We start from the raw sequence: 23,532 nt of genomic DNA, 5'->3' as shown, positions 1-23,532 counted from the left end.
CAAAGTAATTGAACTGTTTCATCATATACACCCTAAACCCAAATAAGTTGGCAAAGCTCAAAAAAATTAGGCAATCAGATGCCTCAAATTTTTAAAGAAATGTAAAGTTGCAGATTTTTGTTTAATTGCTCTAAACTTGAAATATTTGAGTAAGCCGATTCATACATTTAACTTAAAAATATCATGTAAAATCATTTTTTTTGTAGTGGAAACTTGACTAGCTTTAACTAGCTAATTCAATAAATGCCATCTTGCTAAATGGTTACACAATGCTGAGGTGGCATTAGCATAACATCGCACTTGCTGAATGAGTACAGCAATATAATGCATTAAACATATACCTGCTCTCAAGATAAGCGCTCAAAAACTCTTCTAAACTATCATAACAAACCATTAAACACTACTTAAAGCTAATCTTGCACACACACACACACACACACAAAAACGTAATATAAAAAACAAAGCTTGCTAAAATAGAAATCCCAGCCTAGTTTCGGTTAAATTTTGAGTTTGTCTACATTAAAATAAATAAAAAACAAGTTCATAAAACTCACAACAATTAAAAATTCAGATTACCTAAAATGTTTTAGTTTTGAGAACAGAAAAGAAAAAGAAAGTTCTGAATAATTATAATTTGTTTGAACTAATTTGTTTAATTTGAGCTTGCTCTACTCAAATAAATTCATTATTTTAAAACATTTTTATCAGTATTATTTTTTTTATTAGTATTATACTATTTTAAATATATATTTTTTAATTTATATGATTTATTAATGCATTATTATAAAATAATACAATTTTAAGCTCTGTTTTTTACATCAGCCAATCAACACACAAGCCACCTAGAATCCCTCATAGACCCCCGGTGGTCTCTGCTCTCCTTTTCCACAAGTGTTTTTCTTTTTTTTTTTATCTGCCGTTTTCCATCTTACACACACACACACACACACACACACACACACACACACACACACACACACACACACACACACACACACACACACACACACACACACACACACACACACACACACACACACACACACACACACACACACACACACACACACACACACACACAAATTATTTTATTTGCTCAGTTTATTAAAATAAAATAAGCTAAAACAACACCAATCTTTAGCTTTTTACTTGATTGCTATATGTGCACTTTTTTATGTTAAATTAAATTAAATTTGTAATATGTTAAGTTAACCTAAACCATTTGTGTTGGGACATGAATCATTTCTGCTGCTGAACTTTGGCAGTGTATTTCTATTTCCTAGCATGCTTTGCATAGGAATAGACCAGGAGAGTAAATGTTGAAATTGCGTTCTGTTTAATGTGTTTTTTAGTAAAAGACCTGCTAAAGTTTGGTGTTCAGTCATATTTAAAATGTGTGGTTAGGCTGTGGGTGGCTATGTGAAACGTCTACTCAACGAGCTGTAACTGTGCTGATACCAGAGGACAAGTGTTTTACTTGTCCATTACTTGCATGCTACAAAAGTTACACTTCACTTAGCATGTAAACAAGTGTTGTGTTGATTATTAGTTTTTATAGAAATAAATCAAATACATTTGTTTGATTCAGTTTTTCAGTTCCCGCAGTCAACATATGGTCATCAGTTCTACCTCTCTCAAACAATCTTGGAACGTGTGTGTGTGTGTGGCAGCTACTTATAAGGACAAGCTCACCTCAAACAAACAAACAAAAAAAAAACCTTTACCTAGTTGGAATGACAATTTGTTTTAGTAGTCTTGACTAAATTCATTTAAGTTCATATAACAAGATTACAACAAATCATTTCAAACAAATTAGATTTTGTTGGAAAAATGTAATTCAATTTAGTGGAAAAGTTTTCCTTAATTTAATTAAGTTTGTTCAACAGTTTTTGTTTTGTTTTTTTTGAGTGTTATGACAAAGGCCAACAGCCCAGCCTATTCCACAGAACATGTGTTCGGGCAGTTGTATTAGGCAGCAAGTTCAGGCGGAACCATGAAAAAGGTCAGAGCAGTAAACAGGCCATAAACAGTCTGTAATAAAGCAGAGCAAAAACAGAGAGGATGTCTGTCTGGCCTGTTTTGGAACCATGGCCCAGACCCCCTTGAAATCCTCCGCTCCAGGAGCCCCAAAGAAATGAGGAAAGACAGTTAAACGTTCAACATCCATCCCAAACGGCTTGCAATAAAAGCCTATGGACTAGACTCAAAATCAAAATCAGAAACGGTGATGCACTGACAAAGAATTAGTGCTGGTGTTTAGAATGGTTGATAGGAGTGTGTCTTTGGCACATAAAGTACCTTTCAGGATATTGTTTCAGCATATACAGCAGCCAAACATAAAACCACAAAACTAACCAATGATCATGCAATTACTATGAGTAAAGTATACAATAAATCTGATGTATTCAGTCAGCACAGCATGTGCTTAAGCACACTAATGACTGACCCTCTAGCTCTTTGCCCTCAACATCACACTCCATCCAGAGTGGATCTACGCCAGCACCCATGAGTCAGGACCACAGCAGCTTCATCGAAATATCTGTCTAGCAGTAAATGATGCGGTTAAATCTGTTTACTGGCACCAGGTGTGCAGCTGTCAGACTGCACCTGTCTTTATCTCTACCGTCATCTCTCCCTCTGGACCGGTCTACTCAACAACACTCAAGGGTTTTACTGCGGAATGCTGATGCCAGATTACCTAACACTGGGCCAGAGACAGAACAAGGGATGTTTAAAAGACGGATTGAGATTTTAGTAACTGGCAGGTCAACATATCCCTCCATCTTTTTTTTGGTCTCAATTCTCAACCCTATTTGGCCCTCAACTAATAAATCAAAAACAAAGACCACAGCATTGAATAGGTAACTGAAAATCAGTTAAATACTGTCAACTTTTTTCGGTTCAGAAACTTGAAATATTGAATAAAATAATAATAAGACTTTTATTGATAATGTTTAATATTTTAGTGTATGTTAATTATTAATTATATTACAAGTTAACCTAAATAAATAGTAGTAGCCTAGTATTATACACATTTAGGTAGGCCAATATAAAATGGATTTATAAAAAGTTTATTTAAAAAAAAAAAATCACAAAATGATAATTAATTGATAGAAAATTGAGTAAACATTTCGACAGATAATCTAAAAATAAAAATATTAATTCGGTTCATAAATATTTCAATATTCAGGCAATGAAAATCAGAGTCATGGGCTATGAATGGATCTGGACATATTCAAATTGTTAAAATAAATCAATTTATTCCCTGGCGACCTCTCAGACGTAGATTTATACACTATAAATAATGAAGTAAGACCGGTCGTATAACCTACCTACTCTGTATCGCGACTCACAGGCGTCATATTGATCCACTGAGCGCGAGGCTCTACATGTGTCTGTAATGTGGGCTTCTCCTCGCGCTGCTAGCAGACACCAGCGGCTGAGCCATAGATTGTCTACTGTGATTATTATGGGACAAGCGCTTCATGACTTGCTTTGACTTCGATTAAAATGTCATGACAGTTTACATTAGAGTCCGCGTGCGTAATATGAGCAATAGTGGGTATGGGAGAATGGAAAAGAAACCCCCCAAAAAATGACTTTAAATAAAAAAATCCGAAGGATAAATCTCCTAATTCCACCTAACTGCGCTTATAATGGAGCCCACAGAGGCCTGGTTTATTTTGCGGTTCGCTGCCGTAATTCTGAAGCAAGTCCCACATAAATCCACTTTTAAACTCCGGACAGCATCCAAGTAATTGCGGAGAGCTTCTACCTCGCGAAGTTTACATCCCACTCCATCTAGAGCAGTTTCGGCGTGCTGAAGGTTGATTCTGGCCCCACCCCTCACAAAAACACACATTGAGAGACGAAAAACCTGTGATGGAATGGGGTCGGAATGTTGTTTATTTATGTTCACATTATTGACAAACATCCCTCCAGCTATCCATCTATATGTAGGCCTAACAATATATATATATATATATATATATATATATATATATATATATATATATATATATATATATATATATATATATATATATATATATATATATATATATTCACACACACACACAGACCAAAAGTTTGGACAAATTTCTATTTGTAATGTTTTTGAAAGAAGTTTCTTCTGCTCATCAAGCCTGCATTTATTTGATCAAAAATACAGATTTATTTTTTAATATTGTGATATATTATTAGTTACAATTTTAAATATTTGGTTTTCAATTTATAGTTTAAGTTTAAATTATCATTTCTGCTGCCTAATATACAGGGAGTGCAGAATTATTAGGCAAATGAGTATTTTGACCACATCATCCTCGTTATGCATGTTGTCTTACTCCAAGCTGTATAGGCTGGAAAGCCTACTACCAATTAAGCATATTAGGTGATGTGCATCTCTGTAATGAGAAGGGGTGTGGTCTAATGACATCAACACCCTATATCAGGTGTGCATAATTATTAGGCAACTTCCTTTCCTTTGGCAAAATGGGTCAAAAGAAGGACTTGACAGGCTCAGAAAAGTCAAAAATAGTGAGATATATTGCAGAGGGATGCAGCAGTCTTAAAATAGCCAAGCTTCTGAAGCGTGATCATCGAACAATCAAGCGTTTCATTCAAAATAGTCAACAGGGTCGCAAGAAGCGTGTGGAAAAACCAAGGCGCAAAATAACTGCCCGTGAACTGAGAAAAGTCAAGCGTGCAGCTGCCAAGATGCCACTTGCCACCAGTTTGGCCATATTTCAGAGCTGCAACATCACTGGAGTGCCCAAAAGCACAAGGTGTGCAATACTCATGGTCATGGAGACATGGCCAAGGTAAGAAAGGCAGAAAGTCGACCACCACTGAACAAGACACACAAGCTGAAACGTCAAGACTGGGCTAAGAAATATCTCAAGACTGATTTTTCTAAGGTTTTATGGACTGATGAAATGAGAGTGAGTCTTGATGGGCCAGATGGATGGGCCCGTGGCTGAATTGGTAAAGGGCAGAGAGCTCCAGTCCGACTCAGACGCCAGCAAGGTGGAGGTGGAGTACTGGTTTGGGCTGGTATCATCAAAGATGAGCTTGTGGGGCCTTTTCGGGTTGAGGATGGAGTCAAGCTCAACTCCCAGTCCTACTGCCAGTTTCTGGAAGACACCACCTTCAAGCAGTGGTACAGGAAGAAGTCTGCATCCTTCAAGAAAAACATGATTTTCATGCAGGACAATGCTCCATCAAGAATCCATTGTGGCTGGCAAGAAAGGGTATAAAAGAAGATAATCTAATGATATGGCCTCCTTGTTCACCTGATCTGAACCCCATTGAGAACCTGTGGTCCATCATCAAATGTGCGATTTACAAGGAGGGAAAACAGTACACCTCTCTGAACAGTGTCTGGGAGGCTGTGGTTGCTGCTGCATGCAATGTTGATGGTGAACAGATCAAAACACTGACAGAATCCATGGATGGCAGGCTTTTGAGTGTCCTTGCAAAGAAAGGTGGCTATATTGGTCACTGATTTGTTTGTGTTTGGTTTTTGAATGTCAGAAATGTATATTTGTGAATGTTGAGATGTTATATTGTTTTCACTGGTAAAAATAACTAATTGAAATGGGTGTAAATTTGTTTTTTGTTAAGTTGCCTAATAATTATGCACAGTAATAGTCACCTGCACACACAGATATCCCCCTAAAATAGCTAAAACTAAAACTTCCAAAAATATTCAGCTTTGATATTAATGAGTTTTTTGTGTTCATTGAGAGCATGGTAGTTGTTCAATAATAAAATTAATCCTCAAAAATACAACTTGCCTAATAATTCTGCACTCCCTGTATATGATGAATAAAAGGTTCAAAATATTCAAAATAAAAATATATTTACAAATAATATAAATCTTCTCTACTCTCAACTTTTATCAATTTAACACATCCTTGCATTATTGCAAAAAAATTATTGATTTATTTCAAAAAAAGAAGAAAAAAAATGACCGACCCCAAATTACTGACCAGTAGTGTAAATTGTTGTTACAAAAGATGAAGTTAAACAAACGTATTGCTATCTTGAAGAACAAGCGGGTGAAGAAGAGGATGAAAATGAAGCCGTTGCCACTCCATGTCTCTTCTGAGAGCTCATCTTTAGGAACTAATACAAAGCACTGCAAGATCATTCCAATATGTGCAGGTCAGAGAGGACCTGTCCATCAAAAGCTCTTTATCCAATCAGAGTAGATCACTGTTAAGCCCGCCCCCACGAGAGGTTTGTGTCAAAAGACCAAGGGGGTAATCTAGCGCTCGGAAAGCGTTCCACCCCTAGGGGCTGCCATTGCTAACCAAGCCATCACCTGCTGTTAGCATCCCATTGACTCCCATTCATTTTTGAGTCACTTTGACAGTGAATAACTTTACATCTGAGACGTTTAAAGACTCCATTTGTCCATTGTTTATTTCTAAAGAAACATGACAATGTATAAAAGGCTCCATTACCTTGTATCTTACACTATCGCCCCGCAGCAGCTGTTTTTGTAAAAATAGGCTAACGATTGCGTCATAACCAACGCGACCCTGTCGCACAGTTGAGAAATTACCGTATAGACCTGAAGAGACGCTCGCAGGCAATCTTTTACTGTCTATGAGACAATCGGGGGGACGTGGAGACATGTCCTGGAGACTAGTCTGATAAAGTCAAGGGGGAAGAATGGGGAGATGCCCATAGTGAGCCAAAAGCAACGGGAGAAAATATTTAAACAACGTGATTCAGCTTTCGCTTTCCACATCTACTAGAAGACTCACAGCTGTCAGACAGGAGGCTCACGTCACATCTACGTCGTCAAGCTCAGTCTGAGCCTGCGCAGTTCGCTCAGCCATCAGGAAGTGAGTGCCCCTATGTTGACTTCATTCTTTCGCCGTAGACGTCAATGGGAACGCTCGGTCCATTTCTTTTACTGTCTATGCAAAAGACCAAACGAAAAACTGAGAAACGTAAGCGAAAGAATTAAGCATACTGAATATCCTGTTACATTTGTACGATTGAGTTAATTTAATTTTTTCCCATTTTCAGTGTGTTTTTCTTCTTTTGTAATGGCATATTTTCGATAGTTCCTGAAAAAGTTGCGTTCCGTTTTATAAAGTTTCATTCAGTTTTATTGAGACAAATGCAATTCCATAAAGAAGCACTTTACTCTTAGCAGTGTGCAACAAGTGTCATAACAGCCGCTGAGGGAACGCATTACATCATTTTAAACACACTTATCTAATATGTATTTAATATGATAAACAGAGCTGCGTTACTTCATACTCATGACCGGAAAAGCAGAAATGGCGCCGGCGACTGTGTTCCGTCATAATAAAAGTCCCGCTGCTGGCGAGCTGTCTGTTTGTGAAACAATCGCTCCAGCGGCCTTGCTCAGCTCCACAACACTCAGACTTGCTTTGCTTCATACTATAGTAACGTTAATAATCACATTCATGATTTCTGCATGAGTACTATCCTGATTCTTTTAAACCGGCTGTAAGGTGAAGACCACATGTCCAAAGATTCTGCGGTCAAACTTGGCATCATTAAGCTATGATTTTGTTTTAAATAGGCACCCTCTACCACAGTGTTTCCCAACCGGGGTACCGCGGCTCTGATGTGAGTTGTAACTTGAAAATAATGCTTTATGTATGTTTCTGTCGATGGATACACATGCTGGCTCCTCAGCTATACACTAAAACAACAGCTATAATAAAAGAAAAACAGGGGCAAAACGGTCTCTCTTTGTAAAAAATGTGCAATGCATACAAGTGCTGCCATATATTCGAATATGACCAGTCATTTTCTCTGTCATCACCCACGCCCAGAGCCAGAAGATGCGAATAAGAACTCGCACGGGCTTTGAGAAGATTTATCTCTGTGCACTGATCCCAAAGCGGGCACACGTCTCACAGCAAACAACTATTGAGTTCTCTTTCAAATATTGAAGTAAAAATGTTGACATACTCACAAATGTTGACATACTCACAAAAAGTATGTCAACATGTCCATCTTAATGAGTATCCTAGCAGACATAGTATGTAATTTGCTTTAAGTGAACTTTATAGAGTCAAGAAAGACGACTATAATTGCATTAGGTCTTAAAGGGGCAGTAGCCCTTACTGCTGTCTGTTTAATGTCAAACAAAAGATAAGGACATTCAATTTACTTTATTCAATTTCTGTACCTAAAAACTAATGTTTGACCTACCTGAAAAACCTGAAAAGCATTGTTTATTTTATTAGTATCTTTACTCAATAGTATTTATTTGTGCTGCTGCTTGTATTTAAGTTATTTGTTCTTATTTTCTTTATTGTTATTGACAGTAGTCCTTTTTTCCCCTGAACATAGCAAATACAGAACTGTACTGAAACAGTGAACCTAAGCCGTGATACAAACCGATCCGTGAGCAATCTGTACTGTTACACCCCAGCGTAATGCTTTCAAAGGGTGAGTGAAAAAAGGTTGGGAAACACTGCTCTAGCGGACGGAAAAAATGTAGCTTTAAGGCATTAGAAATGTTGACTTCTCTCCTAAAATTGGTTGTGATAGTCTTTTCTTCTCTCGTCATATAATCTATATCCCAGTGAAACATCTTCTAGAAAAAATGTGGGGCAAGATTTGCAATAGAGTTCGGATCAGGCCGCATTTTTCTGTTCAAGCCCGGCCCCCGTCCGACAGAGCAGTAACCGAACCCGACCCGAGCCCGACACAGAAGTAACTGAAGCTGACCCGAGCCCAAGAGAGCAGTAACTGAACCCGACCCGAGCCCGATAGAGCAGTAACTGAACCCGACCCGAGCCCGATAGAGCAGTAACTGAACCCGACCCGAGCCCGATAGAGCAGTAACTGAAGCTGACCCGAGCCCAAGAGAGCAGTAACTGAACCCGACCCGAGCCCAAGAGAGCAGTAACTGAACCCGACCCGAGCCCGATAGAGCAGTAACTGAACCCGACCCGAGCCCGACAAAGCAGTAACTGAACCCGACCCGAGCCCGACAGTTAAAATCAATTTTTTTTTTCCTCATATATTACTGACACATGTATGTTTGTGTGGAAAGCACGCTATTATTAACTGTAGGAAGGCATTCTGAAATGTTTACAGATGAGCGCATCAACGCACACACGGGGCAACAAAGCGTGCGTTACACAGAGTTTAATCAGTGAAATTAAATGAACAAAGGTCTACCAAAAATGGTCCAAGCTAACAGAACAAAACATTAACGTAACAATTAAAATGCTTTTTTAAATTAAAGTCACTTCTTACCATTTTTCTCAAACTGTATGGCTACTAAACTAGAAGAAAGTTATAAGAAGTGAAGGTGAGCCGGGTTGATATATTGGTGACTGGTGATGGTGCCCAGGTGTTCAGAATGATGGTGATGGGGAACGAGTGGGCGTGGCAGTGACTGATGATTGTGAGGGCGTGACAAATGCCTCATCACGCTGACTTGACCAAGCCCAACCCGAACGTCATTTCTAAATATCTGTCCTAACCCGGTATGTAAGAATGACAGCTAGTGGTTGAAATTGGTACTGCAGTCCAAATTCTAAATATTGTTCTGCACACCCCCTCCTCCTCTGACTCAACACTCACACAGGTTGCCAGTTTGGGGACATGCAACAGGAACAAGTGCAAATGAAAATGGAAGGCGAGGAGAATACACACTGTTGATTTATCCATGTTTTAATGTGCTTCCTTTCATAGAGATTTTTAGATGGATGAGTTGTTTTAGGTCTGGAGTAATGTGTGATCTGTGACCCAGTTTGTTCGCTAGTTTCCATGGCAGCAATACACAGTGTTTTCCACAACTGGCAACCTGTGGTGTCAAAATACTATTGGATAAACTGGGAAAGTGCGTTATTGCACAGACCATAACAGACATTCTGACACAAAACGCACATTTCAAAGTAAAATAACTGGCTGTAGCATTGTTTTGTTAGTGTAGCAAGTATGTGAACTTTCCTAAATATCTGCAAACATTATGGTTTGTTTATGCTTTACAGTCAAAACTTACAGCTAGGCCTGTCGCGATAGTCGATAAATCAATTAATCGCACGATAAAAATTAAAAAAAATTAGCTCGATAATTTTTCCGGCCGCGATAATTGCCATTTGCATGCTTTTGTTTTCCTCGTCTCTCTCGTTGACTGCGCGCGCCTCGTCCGTTTGGGGAGGTGTTTATACTCGGCGCGCAGACCGGTTGCGGCGGGATGAGACGTCATTCTTGGCTAGCAGATTCGTCTGGAACTCATGGCTCTTTGGTTGCGGAGCCACACGCAAAGTTAAGAAATTCGACGTCCATGTCATTTTTGCCGCGCGCGGCGAACCCTCGCACTCGAACGGACGCGTCGTGTATAAACGAGGCTTAAAGCTACACTGAAGTTTAATAAACGCAAGTTAATTCTTAAGTTCAATCTTTGTGTGCTAAAAGGGCACATAAGTTCCTGTAGAGATAGCAATACACATTCTCCTTTTTTTGCCAAATAAATGAAAAGCATTTCATGTCAATGTCTTCTCTCTTGCTGTATCAAAATATCACTTTCACAAAAGTTCAGTTTGTGCATGATTAGGCTATGATACTAAAAAAAAAAAAAAAATTAATACTGTATCCTAAATTGTGGATAATTAATATATCATATGCTGAAGTACATTTCTGGATTAAAAGAAAAAAAACAACAAGAACCGTACAGAACGGAAAACCGTGACCCTAAAACCGTGATACGAACCGAACCGTGGGTTTTGGGAACCGTGCTGCCCCTAATATGCACCTAAAACACAATCATCAGTTGCAGTTTTCATCCATTTGATTATTGTTTTTGGTACTTATTCAAGTGCATTTTTTTCAAAACAGACTGAGAGTCTATGCTTTTATTGTTTTTGGTTGTTTTGTTCATTTATTGTGGTTATTTAAAATGTTTTCCATTTTTAGTGTTAAATAGTCTTTAGAAATTAAAGTTTATTGATCTTTGAAAAGGTGTACCTGCATTTTTATGCCATTATCATTATTTTAGATGAAAATGGTCTCAGAACGACAATATTATCGTTTATCGCAATAATTTCTTGGCCAATTTATCGTCCAGCAAAATTTGTTATCGTGACAGGCATAGGCTACATACAGCACCTTTAATTTGATCATTAGCTCATTGAAGATTGCTATCGCTCCACTCTCATGTGAGTGACAGGTTGTCAAATCATTAAAGAAGTGAAGAGATGACACTGCAAGTGGAAGTTGAGGTTATTTTGAATAAAGATTATGAAAACACATGCATTAGAAAAATTAAATAAAGATGTGCACGGATAAATCATTTGTTATAAACACTGTTCTATTCCATAAAAGAACAAGAATGAGCCTTTTGATCTCATTGTGATCTCATTTCATCATGACTTTTTACTCACCACCATGCCATCCAAAATCTAGGCGACTATTTATCTTCAGCAGAACAATAAAGAAGATTTTCAGCTGAAATTGTGGTCCTCTGCGATTCATACAATGTTCAATGGGTGCCAGCACTTTGAGATTCAAAAAAACTGCAGACAAAAAAAAAAGAATACCCACAGCTCCTGATGATACATTTAGGTCTTAAAAATTGAAACAATTTGTCTATATAAGACACTGAACATTATTTACAACATTTCTACCTCTAATCCACAGCCTTGGCAAACAGTCCTGAGTGCATTCACTACTGTCAGGAGTTACATTGAAATCATCAGCCATTGGGATGACTGATACTTTTTAAACAGCATTGGACTTCATACAGCAGGTGGACACGTGACCTCACTCTCTGTAGTAAACAAACAGCGTTAGCTCACGTGTGAGGTCAATAATACATCATTATGCGGCAGGAAGCTCGCGTCAGGACCGTTTTCCAAAGCTGTGGGTTAGGGGTAAAAATGTTGTAAATAATGTTCAGTTCCGTGGTTTGCTTCTTAAGACTTCAATCTATTGTCAGGAACCGCATGTATTAATTTTGTTTTGTCTATGTTTGTTTTTTTCTAATCTCAAACTGCCGGCACCCATTGATCTACATTAAATGAATCATAAGGAGCATGATTTCAGCTAAAAATATTCTTTACTGTTTCTACTGAAGAATGAAAATCATCTATCTGGCCTGAGGTTGAAAAAATTAAAGGGTTAGTTCACCCAAAAATAAAAGATTCCGTCATTGATTACTCATGTTCAAAACCCTTAGGACCTTCATTGATCTTCAGAACACAAATTAAAATATTGTTGATTATTACAATATGATTATATTGTATATATAATATATAATGATTATTGTTGTATATTTTACAGCTCTCTGATCCTTCCATGCACTGTCAGAAAAAAAAGGTACATTTCTGTCTCTGTACCTGTACCTACAAACCAAAAGGGTACATATGCCCAATTAAAGTACTAATATGTACCATTTAGGGGTGAGTAAGGTACAAAGATTTTTTTCTTTTCACATTTGTACCTTAGGGTACCGCCCCAGTGACAGCACTGTACATTTTTTTCTGTTAAAAAAAAAAAACACTGAGAGTGTAGACAGCAATTTAATTACCACTTTCAAGGCATAGAAAGGTAGTAAAGACATTGTTAAAATAGTCCCTGTGAATACAGTGGATCAACCTCAATTTTATAAAGTGACAATAATACTTTTTGTGTGCAAACCCCCACCACCAAAAAAAAGGGGGAAAAAAAGACTTTATTTTTACAATCTCTTCTCGTCTGTGCCAGTCTCCTAGGCAGATGACGTGTAACAGTGCAGCTCTTTTGAAGTGCTAAGTCAGACTTACCCCGGCTTACCATTGGCCGATGCTGTTCACGAGAGCATCACGATGCATGTGTGTGATACTGACGCAGGAGCTAACCAATGGTGAGCCGCCGTTCTGCCGTAGAACTCGGAAGTGCTACACTGTTTACACTACATCAACAGCGTAGGAGACTGGCACAGACGAGAAGAGATTGTTGGATAATTTTGTGCAAAGAAAAAAAAGAATTCATGTTGCTTCATAAAATCAAGTTTGAACCACTGTAGTCACACAACATAAGGGTTTGTAATTAATGACATAATTTTCATTTTTGGGTAAACTAACCTTTTAACAGCACATTTACATTTAAAGGATTCTTATCCTTTAACCTCTTTTTTTTTATCTCAAAGTTACTTTATTTTGCACACTGGCTACATAAAAAAAATATTTTGATCTTGTCCCCCATGGCAACTGGTTATAGTGTAAACGAATAGCACTGATGTTACTATTACATAGTCACATTCTAGCTTCTGTTATGGGTGGCTGGGTGGCACCTGATGATGGTTCCATGCCCAGAACCCATGGACAGCATCCAGAGCAACACATTAAACAGCTCAGAATGTTTCAAGGCTGACATTATAAACTCTGTCAAATCATTTAGCAAATAAATGAACTTTATACCCATAGATATCCATAATAAAGGCTAGATGTCTTGTGCGCGCTGTTGGCCAATGGAGGTCGCCGTCCACAACAGTAGTGACGCAATAGTTTATCTGACAATGTTAGTAGAAGGAGCCAAATTTTGATGACAAGTGGATTACGTTAAATCAAATTGTGTTGTGAAATTAAGATTTAAACTGTAGTTGAATTATAAGATCAGATTTAACAAAATTATATTGAATACAATAAATCACTTATATTTAGGCTTACATAAAGTTGCAAAAAGTCGTAAACCATCATGATTTAATCTGTTAGTTTACATCGAACCAATTCACTAGAATGAATCGGATTTTCCAACGCTACCAGAAAGGGTCATTTAGGATGAACCGATTCACTATAATAAACCAGAGACAGAGGATTATTTTGGATGAACCGATTCATTGGAGAATTTATTTTTTAGATTATTTCTATTATTTGTTAGATTATTTATTTATTTATGTATTTATTTATTTGTACAATTTATTCTAGAATTTATGTCAAATTATGATAAATCGGCCAACGCTACATTAACAGATAAACGGGCGCGATTATAGCAACAGAAAAAAAGTGATCGTTTGGTAGCTACTTGATAGTGGCAGATTGCAAACTTTGAAAACATCTGAACTTCTTAAAAAATGTATTTATGTAAGAGATAAGATAGTTACTCACCAGCACTCTTCTCTTCACTGCAATTCAGTGCCGCGTTTGACAAGGCATGGATGAGATGAGGCTTTTAAAGCCCCAGATAGTTTTAAAGTAAAACCGGGCAGATCAGGATCGTTTTGCTATATTGTGCCAATTGTGGCTAGTGCCTGAACTAAAACATATGCAAGACTGTCAGTGTTTTCTGTAGTGGCCACCACTGTACTCGTAGGAAAATGTTGAGGTAAGTTAATTCACTCACTCATAACAGTGTTGACACTTGTAAGCTCCTGTAAGAATGATATATACAAAAAAACAAAACAAAACAAAAAACAATGAGCTGCAGATATTAGGCTATTCACAAATTACAATATACACGAAATTATGTTCATTTTGTGTCAAGATTTTAACAACACAAAATTAAATATAACTAAATATATTTGTGTTTTCTTCACTGTGTTCATGTTTATGAATGCTTGATTGTACTGTAGCTATAAATATAGCAATCACCAGCTTTTCATATCCCAATCTCATAAGAAAATGTAACTATTTTACAAGTTGTAATTTTTAATGGTTTCGTACAATTCAATTTTTAGCTACAAAAACCAGATTTTCAGAAAAAAAGAAGGTCCAGCCCTACCTTCAATTGGGTGTAAGCAGATCATATGAATGATATTGTACAAATTGACCACCAATTTGCCAAAACATTAAATAGTTATGAATTGCGAGTATGTTGTCCTGGCCCAGCCCACCTTGGGGCTGTGCTTATGCCAGCAAGACTGCATTCTATTTTTTTCCTACCACCAACCCATATCATGATGATCTCTAAGTCATCTAGATTTCCTCCGCTGTTTTAGCTTGTTTACTCCTTGACCAGTCCTCGGATTGCTTGTCTGTTGTTAGGACAAAGTTGAGAGTGCGTGCCGTAGTCTAATAAAGAGCAGGAGAGTTCTTATGAGTTTTGGCTGAGCTACCAATATAAAAGAAAATATGTATTGTTTACACCAGATCTGGCCTCATATAAACCAATCTTGCATGACATGGAATCATACTAAAAGTTTTTCCTAGTCCAAGGATAAACGTTTTATCAAAAGTTTCCACTGAAAAACAACCGTTAGCCCACAGCACAGCTTCTCTCCTTTCTCTCATTCTGTGAGTCTAAACGAGGATTAGGTGTTGCCATTTTAATTTATATGACTGGGAGTCATTTCCTGTATGTTTATTGTTACCGAGAGGGATCAGTATATAAAGGAAATCATTTTAATTGAGCTGGCTATTCTTAGCGGTCTGCATCGGTAATTATGAGGTTCAGAGTTATTTGTATAAGGAAATTTTGTCTGTCATATGAGCATTTTAAATTCTTTGATACTTTTAAAATCAAAGGATTCACTATTTTTATTTTAGTTTTACTCTTTTAATATAATGTTCATTGATACCCCATGAAAAGAAGTCTGAGTAAGTGTGTGCTGTGCAATTCCAAGATCTGCATTCAGTATTTTATGGTCCATTCACAGCAGCTAAGTGTTGACCTGACCTGACCGCATATGAAGCTGACATCAATCATAAGGCTCTTTCCATTTCCTCACAATCCAACAGGGGGCCATAAACATCAATTCCTGGAGATTCCTACAAACAGATACCATGAAATCTTTGACCCATCTACAGCTGACATTTTGTCTTAAATCTGCTAACAGGTAAGTCTAATGTCAAGTATTTTGGGTGGCTTTGATCGGTTGCATTTCCTTAAATGTGGAGCGAGAGAAAAAAATGCTGTTTTTGTTTTGTATAATGTTTCATGGTGAAATCCATGAAGATGCTAAATGCAATGAATTAATCTCAAGTTTATTAATCCTGTTAAAGTGCAAGCTAACTTCTACAAATGTGTCAATATTTATTCCAAGGCCTCGCATGAAGCTGAAAATAGTAAAGCATTTGATCAGCAGTTGTTGTATATGTACATCTCTCTAATCTCAGCTATTCTTCATTGTCATTATCTCCAAGATAATACTGCATATAACCACATAAAAATACAGTTTGCTAAGAATGTGCATGTGTTATTGATATGAGGAAAAGGTTAACCTGTTAGGCTGGATCCCCACTTTTGAAAAAATCCTAAGAAATGCATACTCAGACTAAAACAGATACAGTTCATGAATCCTTTGCACTAAAGGCATAAGTATGGTTTCATTTGAAAGCAGTCAAAATTATAATATTTTTTATAATCAAAAATAGCTATAATAAGCTTCCAAGTTTTGTAAAGTTATTATAAATTTATTTGTATGAAATATCTTTATGAAAATAAAATTGAAGTTGGCCTTGGGGCAAACTAGAAATGCACTACAGCTAAAGCCACAAGTCTGACCATCCTATATTTCAAATCTGAAGATGATAAGTCTAAAACTCTGAATTTTATTAAATGTTTTACAAGATTGTGTCATGTGATTTTATTTTGAGATTTCTCTAAAATATCAACTGATTTTTTATTGCCATGTCTTCTGAGCTTTTATTCAGTGTATTGTCTCTATTGTTTAGAGGTGCAAACTGTCCCATTCAGATTGTCTCCCCAGGACACATCCACACCTCTTTGACCTGGTTATGGCTCTAATTATTATTCTTTTGTCTGCACTGTATTTACTAACGACTCTCTATTCAAACTGTTCTATTCAAACCTCATTTCTAAATCAAACCTCTCACTTAACCCTCACTGAGACTCTATCAAATGCATTTCTTCCAAATAAACATTTCAGTAGTTTTATATTTTTTATAAAAAATCATAAAAATAAAGTATTTGCTCAATGGCAGGTGCATCTTAGGGTAAGCTAGCATGTTAGCTTAGCACACCAGCAAAACAACAGTTAAGATTAAAATCATGTTTTATTCAAAACTTACTTCATATCATTTTATACTTTATAAGTCGAGTGTTTTATATAACAATCTGTGATCTCATGTGGCTTTGGGTCAAAAAATCTGACAGAAAATACACAATGATAAAAGCTATGTCGAATAGCATTATAAATATGATCTATTATGAAACCACATGGCATAAAGAACACAGACCAACTATATATTGTCGCGATTGTGTGTTTATTGTCTTCAAACGTTACTATCTGCATGTAATGGTGATCTGACGATGTCTGGCAGCTTTGTTTGGGTGCTTCCCAATTCTTATTTGTGCATCCTCGTTTCCTTTCGTAGCAAGGGGGTAATCTAGCGCTCGGAAAGCGTTCCACCCATAGGGGCTGCCATTGCTAACCAAGCCATCACCTGCTGTTAGCATCCCATTGACTCCCATTCATTTTTGAGTCACTTTGACAGTGAATAACTTTACATCAGAGGCGTTTAAAGACTCCATTTGTCCATTGTTTATTTCTAAAGAAACACGACAATGCATAAAAGGCTCCGTTACCTTGTATCTTACACTATCGCCCCGCAGAAGCTGTTTTTGTAAAAACAGGCTACCTATTGCGTCATAACCAATGCGACTCTGTCGCACAGTTGAGAAATTACCGTATAGACCTGAGGAGACACTCACAGGCAATCTTTTACTGTCTATGAGACAGTCGGGGGGACGTGGAGACATAAAGTCTGATAAAGTCAAGGGAGAAGAATGGGGAGAAGCCCATAGTGAGCCAAAAGCAATGGGAGAAAATATTTAAACAGCGGGATTCAGATTTCACTTTCCACAACTACTAGAAGACCTACAGCTGTCAGACAGGTTGCTCACGTCACATCTACGTCGTCAAGCTCAGTCTGAGCCTGCGCAGTTCGCTCAGCTATCAGGAAGTGAGTGCTCCTTTACTGACATCACTTAACGCTGTAGAAGTCAATGGGATAGCCCTGTCCATTTCTTTTACTGTCTATGCTTCCTAGCTTCCTTTCCTTGCGCCTTAGCTCCGCCCCTTCAGGACGCGAGGGAAAGGCGCGAGGAAAAGACGCGAGGGCGGAGGAATTGAATCAAGTGAATTGATACATCCCCGCTCCCTTTAACGTCACTTCAAAGCGGCGTCAATTAATGATGACACCGCTGGATTTAGTCAGGATTCTTGAACATTAGAGATAACTTTATATTGTAAGCTTCAGCCTCCACAAAATACCACAGTTGTCCATATTTTAATCAATATTACCAGTTATTATTAACAACGAATTCCAGTTATTAACTGCTTTTTCGTTTTATATTATTAGTTTCTATTTGTTTCTCTATTTGTTTCTTTCATTTTCTTGTGCTTTGATATAATTCTGCAACTGTCAGGTGTTGTTATTTGACAAACATTTGTGTCTTCTACATCTAAACATAATAATAATGATTAATAAACTGTGGCACGATGTGAAGGGGGAGGAGAATTAATGCATGCGTCACGTTTAATCGATAAAACACTTCCTCAAAGGATACTCCTGTGTATCCTCGCTCATGATTCCTCAGGAAGCCTCCTCACTCCTCCATCCTCGCCTCCTCGTGGTGCAATTAGAGAATTGAGATCTCCTACGAGATGGCTGAGCTCCATTGGTTTCCAGGTCATAGGATGGAGGACGGAGGAGTGAGGAAACGAGGAAGGATATTGAGAAGCACCCCTAATGTCAGGAGCTCCTAGCCTGACAAGCCAGACTCACATCAAGATGTTTGGTCTGGAAACTCACCATTGACAGGGCTCAATCCGAGGGGCGGGATAAACGGTTGTCTTTCAAACTCCCTCTGCACCAACCAGAGCAACGAAGCAGAGCTCGCTGACTGATTAAACATTCGCCGTATCCGGTCGGCTAAACTACGAACACATCTTCCCTTTTTAAGAATGACTTTAGTACCGCTCTTTGTTCTTTTCTCAGAGAAAAGCTTAACTCCAAGTCTTCCAGAGTCGCGGTCAAAGTTGATTCGAAAGACGGCCGTTCGCCAGTTTCTGTGTTTACTAAAAGCACGCAAACGCAACTCGGCCCTCGTCATTATGGCCCTGCCCACCGACTCTATACATGATGTGATTGGGCCGTCCAGATTTTGAGGAACACAGCTCAGAAGGGTATTGAGAGTTCCTAGACGACACTTGCGGGCAAATTAAATTTGCTGCCTCTAGGGTGCGTCTAGATTTCTAGGCTAAGGAGTTCCTGGAATGTCACATAGTTTGTCTGTTCTTCATGTACCATATATGGACTGAATGTTCAGTAGTACAGCTTGCCAGCGCCCTCCGGCTACCAGAATGAACAAGCACAGAGTATACAGCACTCATAATGATAAATGTGCGGATTTTGGATAAAGATTCAATAAATAATACTTCTCTGTATAGAAATTTGACTCAAACATATGGCAAATGGACTGCATTTATATAGCGCTTTTATCCAAAGCGCTTTACATTTTGCCTCACATTCACCCATTCGTACACCGACGGCGATGTCAGCCATGTAAGGCACCATCCAGCTCGTCGGGAGCAGCTGGGGTTAGGTGTCTTGCTCATGGACACTTTGACACTTGGTCAGGTGGAACCCGGGGATTGAACCACCAACCTTCTGGTTTGTAGACAACCTACATGAACCACTGAGCCACTGCCGCCCCTAAACATATGAGAATCTATCTATATTTCTCCACATCTGCACACATTTGAAGTAAAAGCCCTGAGGGATGTTGTTTTGTGGAGAGTCTTCTTGACGACCACAGAAGTGTTTTTTTCTTTTTTAATGAATAGAAGCAAATTACGCTCATATTACAATCAAAAGGTACCTACGCCGATGATCATATTCAGAACTCCTGACACATTAACACATTACGGTCACTATTACACATATTATATTTAGGCCTATACATAATCTGAAAGCTGAATAAATAAGCTTTCCATTGATGTTAATATTTGGCTAAGATAAACTATTTGAAAATATGGAATCTGAGGGTACAACCGTGCAAGAAACCTAAATATTGAGAAAATTGCCTTTAAAATTATCCAAATGAAGTCCTTAGGAATGCATATTAATACTAATAATACATTTATTTTAATATCCTAATGATTGTTTACTCAAAAAAAATGAACTGTTGTTAGTTGCACTCAAATCATACATGTTCACATTACTTAGGAAATTCATGTAACAAAATTAACTTAAGTTTACTGAGTTGTTTATACTAAAAATTAGTACTGCCAGCTTTACTTAATAAGTGTTTGTTCGGTCCACTTACCATTGCTGATTAAAACGAACAAACTGGCCGGTGGATCTGTAGTTCCCAGCATGCTTTGCTAAGGAACTGCATTAGGAGAGTAAATTTAGGGATTAAAGTGTTATTTTATGTGTTGTTCAGTAAAAGGAAAGATGTTTTTAGTGTATGTTAGTGTTTAATGTTCCGTTATGCTGGACATTTAGAGGAGTTTCTGTAATTACTTTCCATTATGCAGAAGAGTGGTGACTGTGTTTAGGCTGGCACTCATAAACTCATTTACTGGATGGATGTCCTGCCCTAAATTAAGTTATTTTTGAATTTTGTTTTCAAACATTCACTTGTAGAAGAAGTAGTTAAATTAATAAGGTAAATTAAATTGATAAATGTGTTCACCTAACATAAACCTTTTTTAATGTAACATAACATTATTAAGTAAACTACACATATAAATATTATGTAACAGTGACACATTTAAATGGTTTGCATTACTTAAAGACATTTTATCAGCTTTACTAGACATTGTTTTGTACATATAAATAAATTGTTATTTGTAAAACTTACTCAATATAGTTGTGTGGAACCACGTGACGCTGCTTTTTTAAGTCGTCTTCTTCTTTCGGCTTTTCCCTTCAGGGGTCGCTACAGCAAATCATCTGCCTCCATCTAGTCCTATCCTCTGTATCCTCTTCTCTCAGACCAACTACCTTCATGTCCTCCTTCACTACATCCATAGTGATGCTGCTTTTTTAAGTAAATTCAACAAATAATTTTTTTTGAGTGTTGGCATAAGAAAAATTTATAATTTTGACTCATACAATGTATTGTTGCTTATCGCCACAAATATAATTGTGCAACTTATGACTGGTTTTGTGGTCCAGGGTCACATATGCTGATCTGCTGCTAATGAAACTTATTATTATCACAGTTGAAAACCGTTGTACTGTTTATTTTATTTTATTTGTGGAAACCAAGATATGTCCCCCCCCCCCCAGGATTCTTTGATGAATAGATAGTAAAAAGAAAAAGAAAACATTGATTTAAAATATAGACATTTCTGTCACATCTGATAATTTTAATGCACGCTGAATAAAAATATAATTGTCTTAAAAAAAATGAATGAAAAAATAGACAAATCCTAAACTTTTGAATAGTAATGTAAAACAGACATAATAGCAACACTGTAAAAAAAATATTGTGATTTTAAAAAATTTAAAGGTTTCCGTGAATAACTGTAATAAATCTAACCTTACATTTAATATTGCAGATACAGTGAAATACTGTTAAATTTACAGGTTTTGGAAATAAAAAAAGCAAGTTGTTTTGTAATCTACAGTGAAAAACCCTGCGTGACACGTCACATTTGGTGTTTCTGTTTTATATTTAAAACCTTCTGTATATTAGTATTGTCCTCCTAAAAGCTACTTGTGGTGAGCTTTGCTTCATCATCTGACTCTCATCGGAGGTAAATAACAGATATTAGTATTTCAATAGGTTGGTAATTTAACATTATTTTAGTTAATGATATATTGTTATTAACTGTACATTTTATTTAAATCTGTTAAATCTAAAATGTTGTTATACTGTATTTTTTACAGTCAAGCTCTGGTAATTACAGCTGCTGTTTTTTACCGTAAATTTGACAGTTTTTTTTTTTTTTTTTTTTTTTACAGTGAATACCTCAATGTGAATTGTACTTAAACTAATATAGTTGCTCATTTTAGCAATGTTACTGTGGGTTGGCAGTTGATTTTGGTGGTTGTCAAGGCATTTTTTTATTGTTGCTTATTTTATCACCTGCCAGGCCAGTCAAGGCCAATCCATTCGCTTGGAAAAAGTACACTCAGTAACTCGCATTGTTTGAGGCATCATTACTAATACATGGATTTATGTTTGTTTGTTTTTTACTTTGGACTATAGCTTTGTTTCTGATGAAATATGTTTGCAGTGAAGATGTAGACTTCTCAATAAACATACAGGACAGGCCTACAACTATCTTCTTATCCTTAAGCATACATACTTTATGATATTACCTGGTCAACATGTTAACATTGGCAATAGTTTGTCTTACTGTAAATTATTTCACATTCAATATATAGCATTCCTTATTTTTTGTGTAAACGTTTTGTCCAGATATGGGCTGAATCGCTGCTTGATGAATCGCAAGTTTCTCAAAATGTTATAATTCTTCTGCTCTGAATTGCTTATGAAGTTTTATCTTTAAACCTGATCTTTAAGCCTTTGTTCTCAGAGGAATTTGAAAAGCTTTAAGTATAGGTATTATTGATCATCTTAAAATGTATACTCAGAGGTAGCGATGATTTACACTGTTTTTAAAAGTATCAGATACACAACATCTGTTTCTTTTCACTGGCGCTTTGTAAAGTAACACACGGCAATGAATCTCGCAGACACCAGGAGATGAAGGAGTTCTATTGTCCTGCTCTTTTTCTCACAGATCATACTGTACTTTGAGCCTGAAGAAATTAATAAACGGTTATTGCCGTAATCCACCCCCCCAGGATTTTAATCCAGCGCTCCCCATGAAGACGGAGGCGAAAGGAAAGCAGTGGTGGTCTCGCTCATGTAGAAGAGGATAATACGTGTCTTCAAGAAGGGTGAAGAATTCACAGTGGATGCAAGACATTAAAGAAAGCATTAGGTTTTAAGAAATGGTGGGAAAAGGATTTTCTGGAGTGGGGGCTCATTCAAGTGAATAAATCCTGTCTGAGAGCTACTTTATATAAGATACGATACCACATGGGGAAGATGTCACAAGAGATATACCTAAGTACTTTAAGGTTAGGACAGTAAATTTTAAGTACAGTAAAAACACACTAGCATACATTTAAGATCCACCTACATATGATGAAGGTAAAATGTTGCATATGAATATTTGAAATGTTATCAATTTAACTTCTTCATTATACATTGGCCAAAATAAAAATGTAATATTTTTTGGTAAAATATAGGTGTGCACATCCAAGGCTCACATGCAGGACAAAAAACATACACACACACACACACACACACACACACACACACACACACACACACACACAAATTTGACTCTGGACAACAAAACTAGTCATACGTGTATGATCATACATCATCTGAACTCTGAATAAATAAGCTTTCCATTGATGTATGGTTTGTTAGGATAGGACAATATTTGGCAGAGATACAACTATTTGAAAATCTAGAATCTGAGGGTGCAAAAACATCGAAATATTGAGGAAATGTAGCAATGCATAGTCCTTAGCCATGCATATTACTACTAATAATACGTTGTTGATATATTTACAGTATGGACATTTACTTAATATCCTAATGATT

At 37.1% G+C, this 23,532-nt stretch overlaps 1 protein-coding gene and 1 long non-coding RNA gene across 3 annotated transcripts in view; one reads left to right on the top strand and one right to left on the bottom strand.

Moving 5' to 3' along the window:
- Positions 1–11,756, bottom strand: part of rspo1 (R-spondin 1) — a 33,702-nt gene extending 21,946 nt beyond the window's left edge. Inside the window, exons 1-2 of one of the 2 annotated variants that reach the window (XM_067448371.1) lie at positions 11,637–11,756; positions 11,394–11,525 (exon numbers count right to left, since the gene is read on the bottom strand). In XM_067448371.1, coding sequence (XP_067304472.1) covers positions 11,394–11,399 — 6 coding nt within the window. In that variant the 5' untranslated portion in view covers positions 11,400–11,525; positions 11,637–11,756. Of the gene's footprint in view, positions 1–9,261; positions 9,280–11,393; positions 11,526–11,636 lie in introns of those variants that run through there. The other variant, XM_067448372.1, reaches the window with a different exon arrangement.
- Positions 11,757–13,995: 2,239 nt separating this feature from the next.
- Positions 13,996–22,991, top strand: LOC137082841 (uncharacterized). Its single transcript, XR_010906414.1, has 3 exons — positions 13,996–14,313; positions 15,666–15,763; positions 22,655–22,991. It is a non-coding gene; the product is annotated as an uncharacterized lncRNA (long non-coding RNA).
- The last annotated feature ends 541 nt before the right edge of the window (positions 22,992–23,532 follow it).

The sequence above is a fragment of the Pseudorasbora parva genome, chromosome 7 (assembly GCF_024679245.1).
Source record: "Pseudorasbora parva isolate DD20220531a chromosome 7, ASM2467924v1, whole genome shotgun sequence".
Lineage (NCBI taxonomy): Eukaryota > Metazoa > Chordata > Actinopteri > Cypriniformes > Gobionidae > Pseudorasbora > Pseudorasbora parva.
This window is presented reverse-complemented; position numbering and strand designations above follow the sequence as displayed.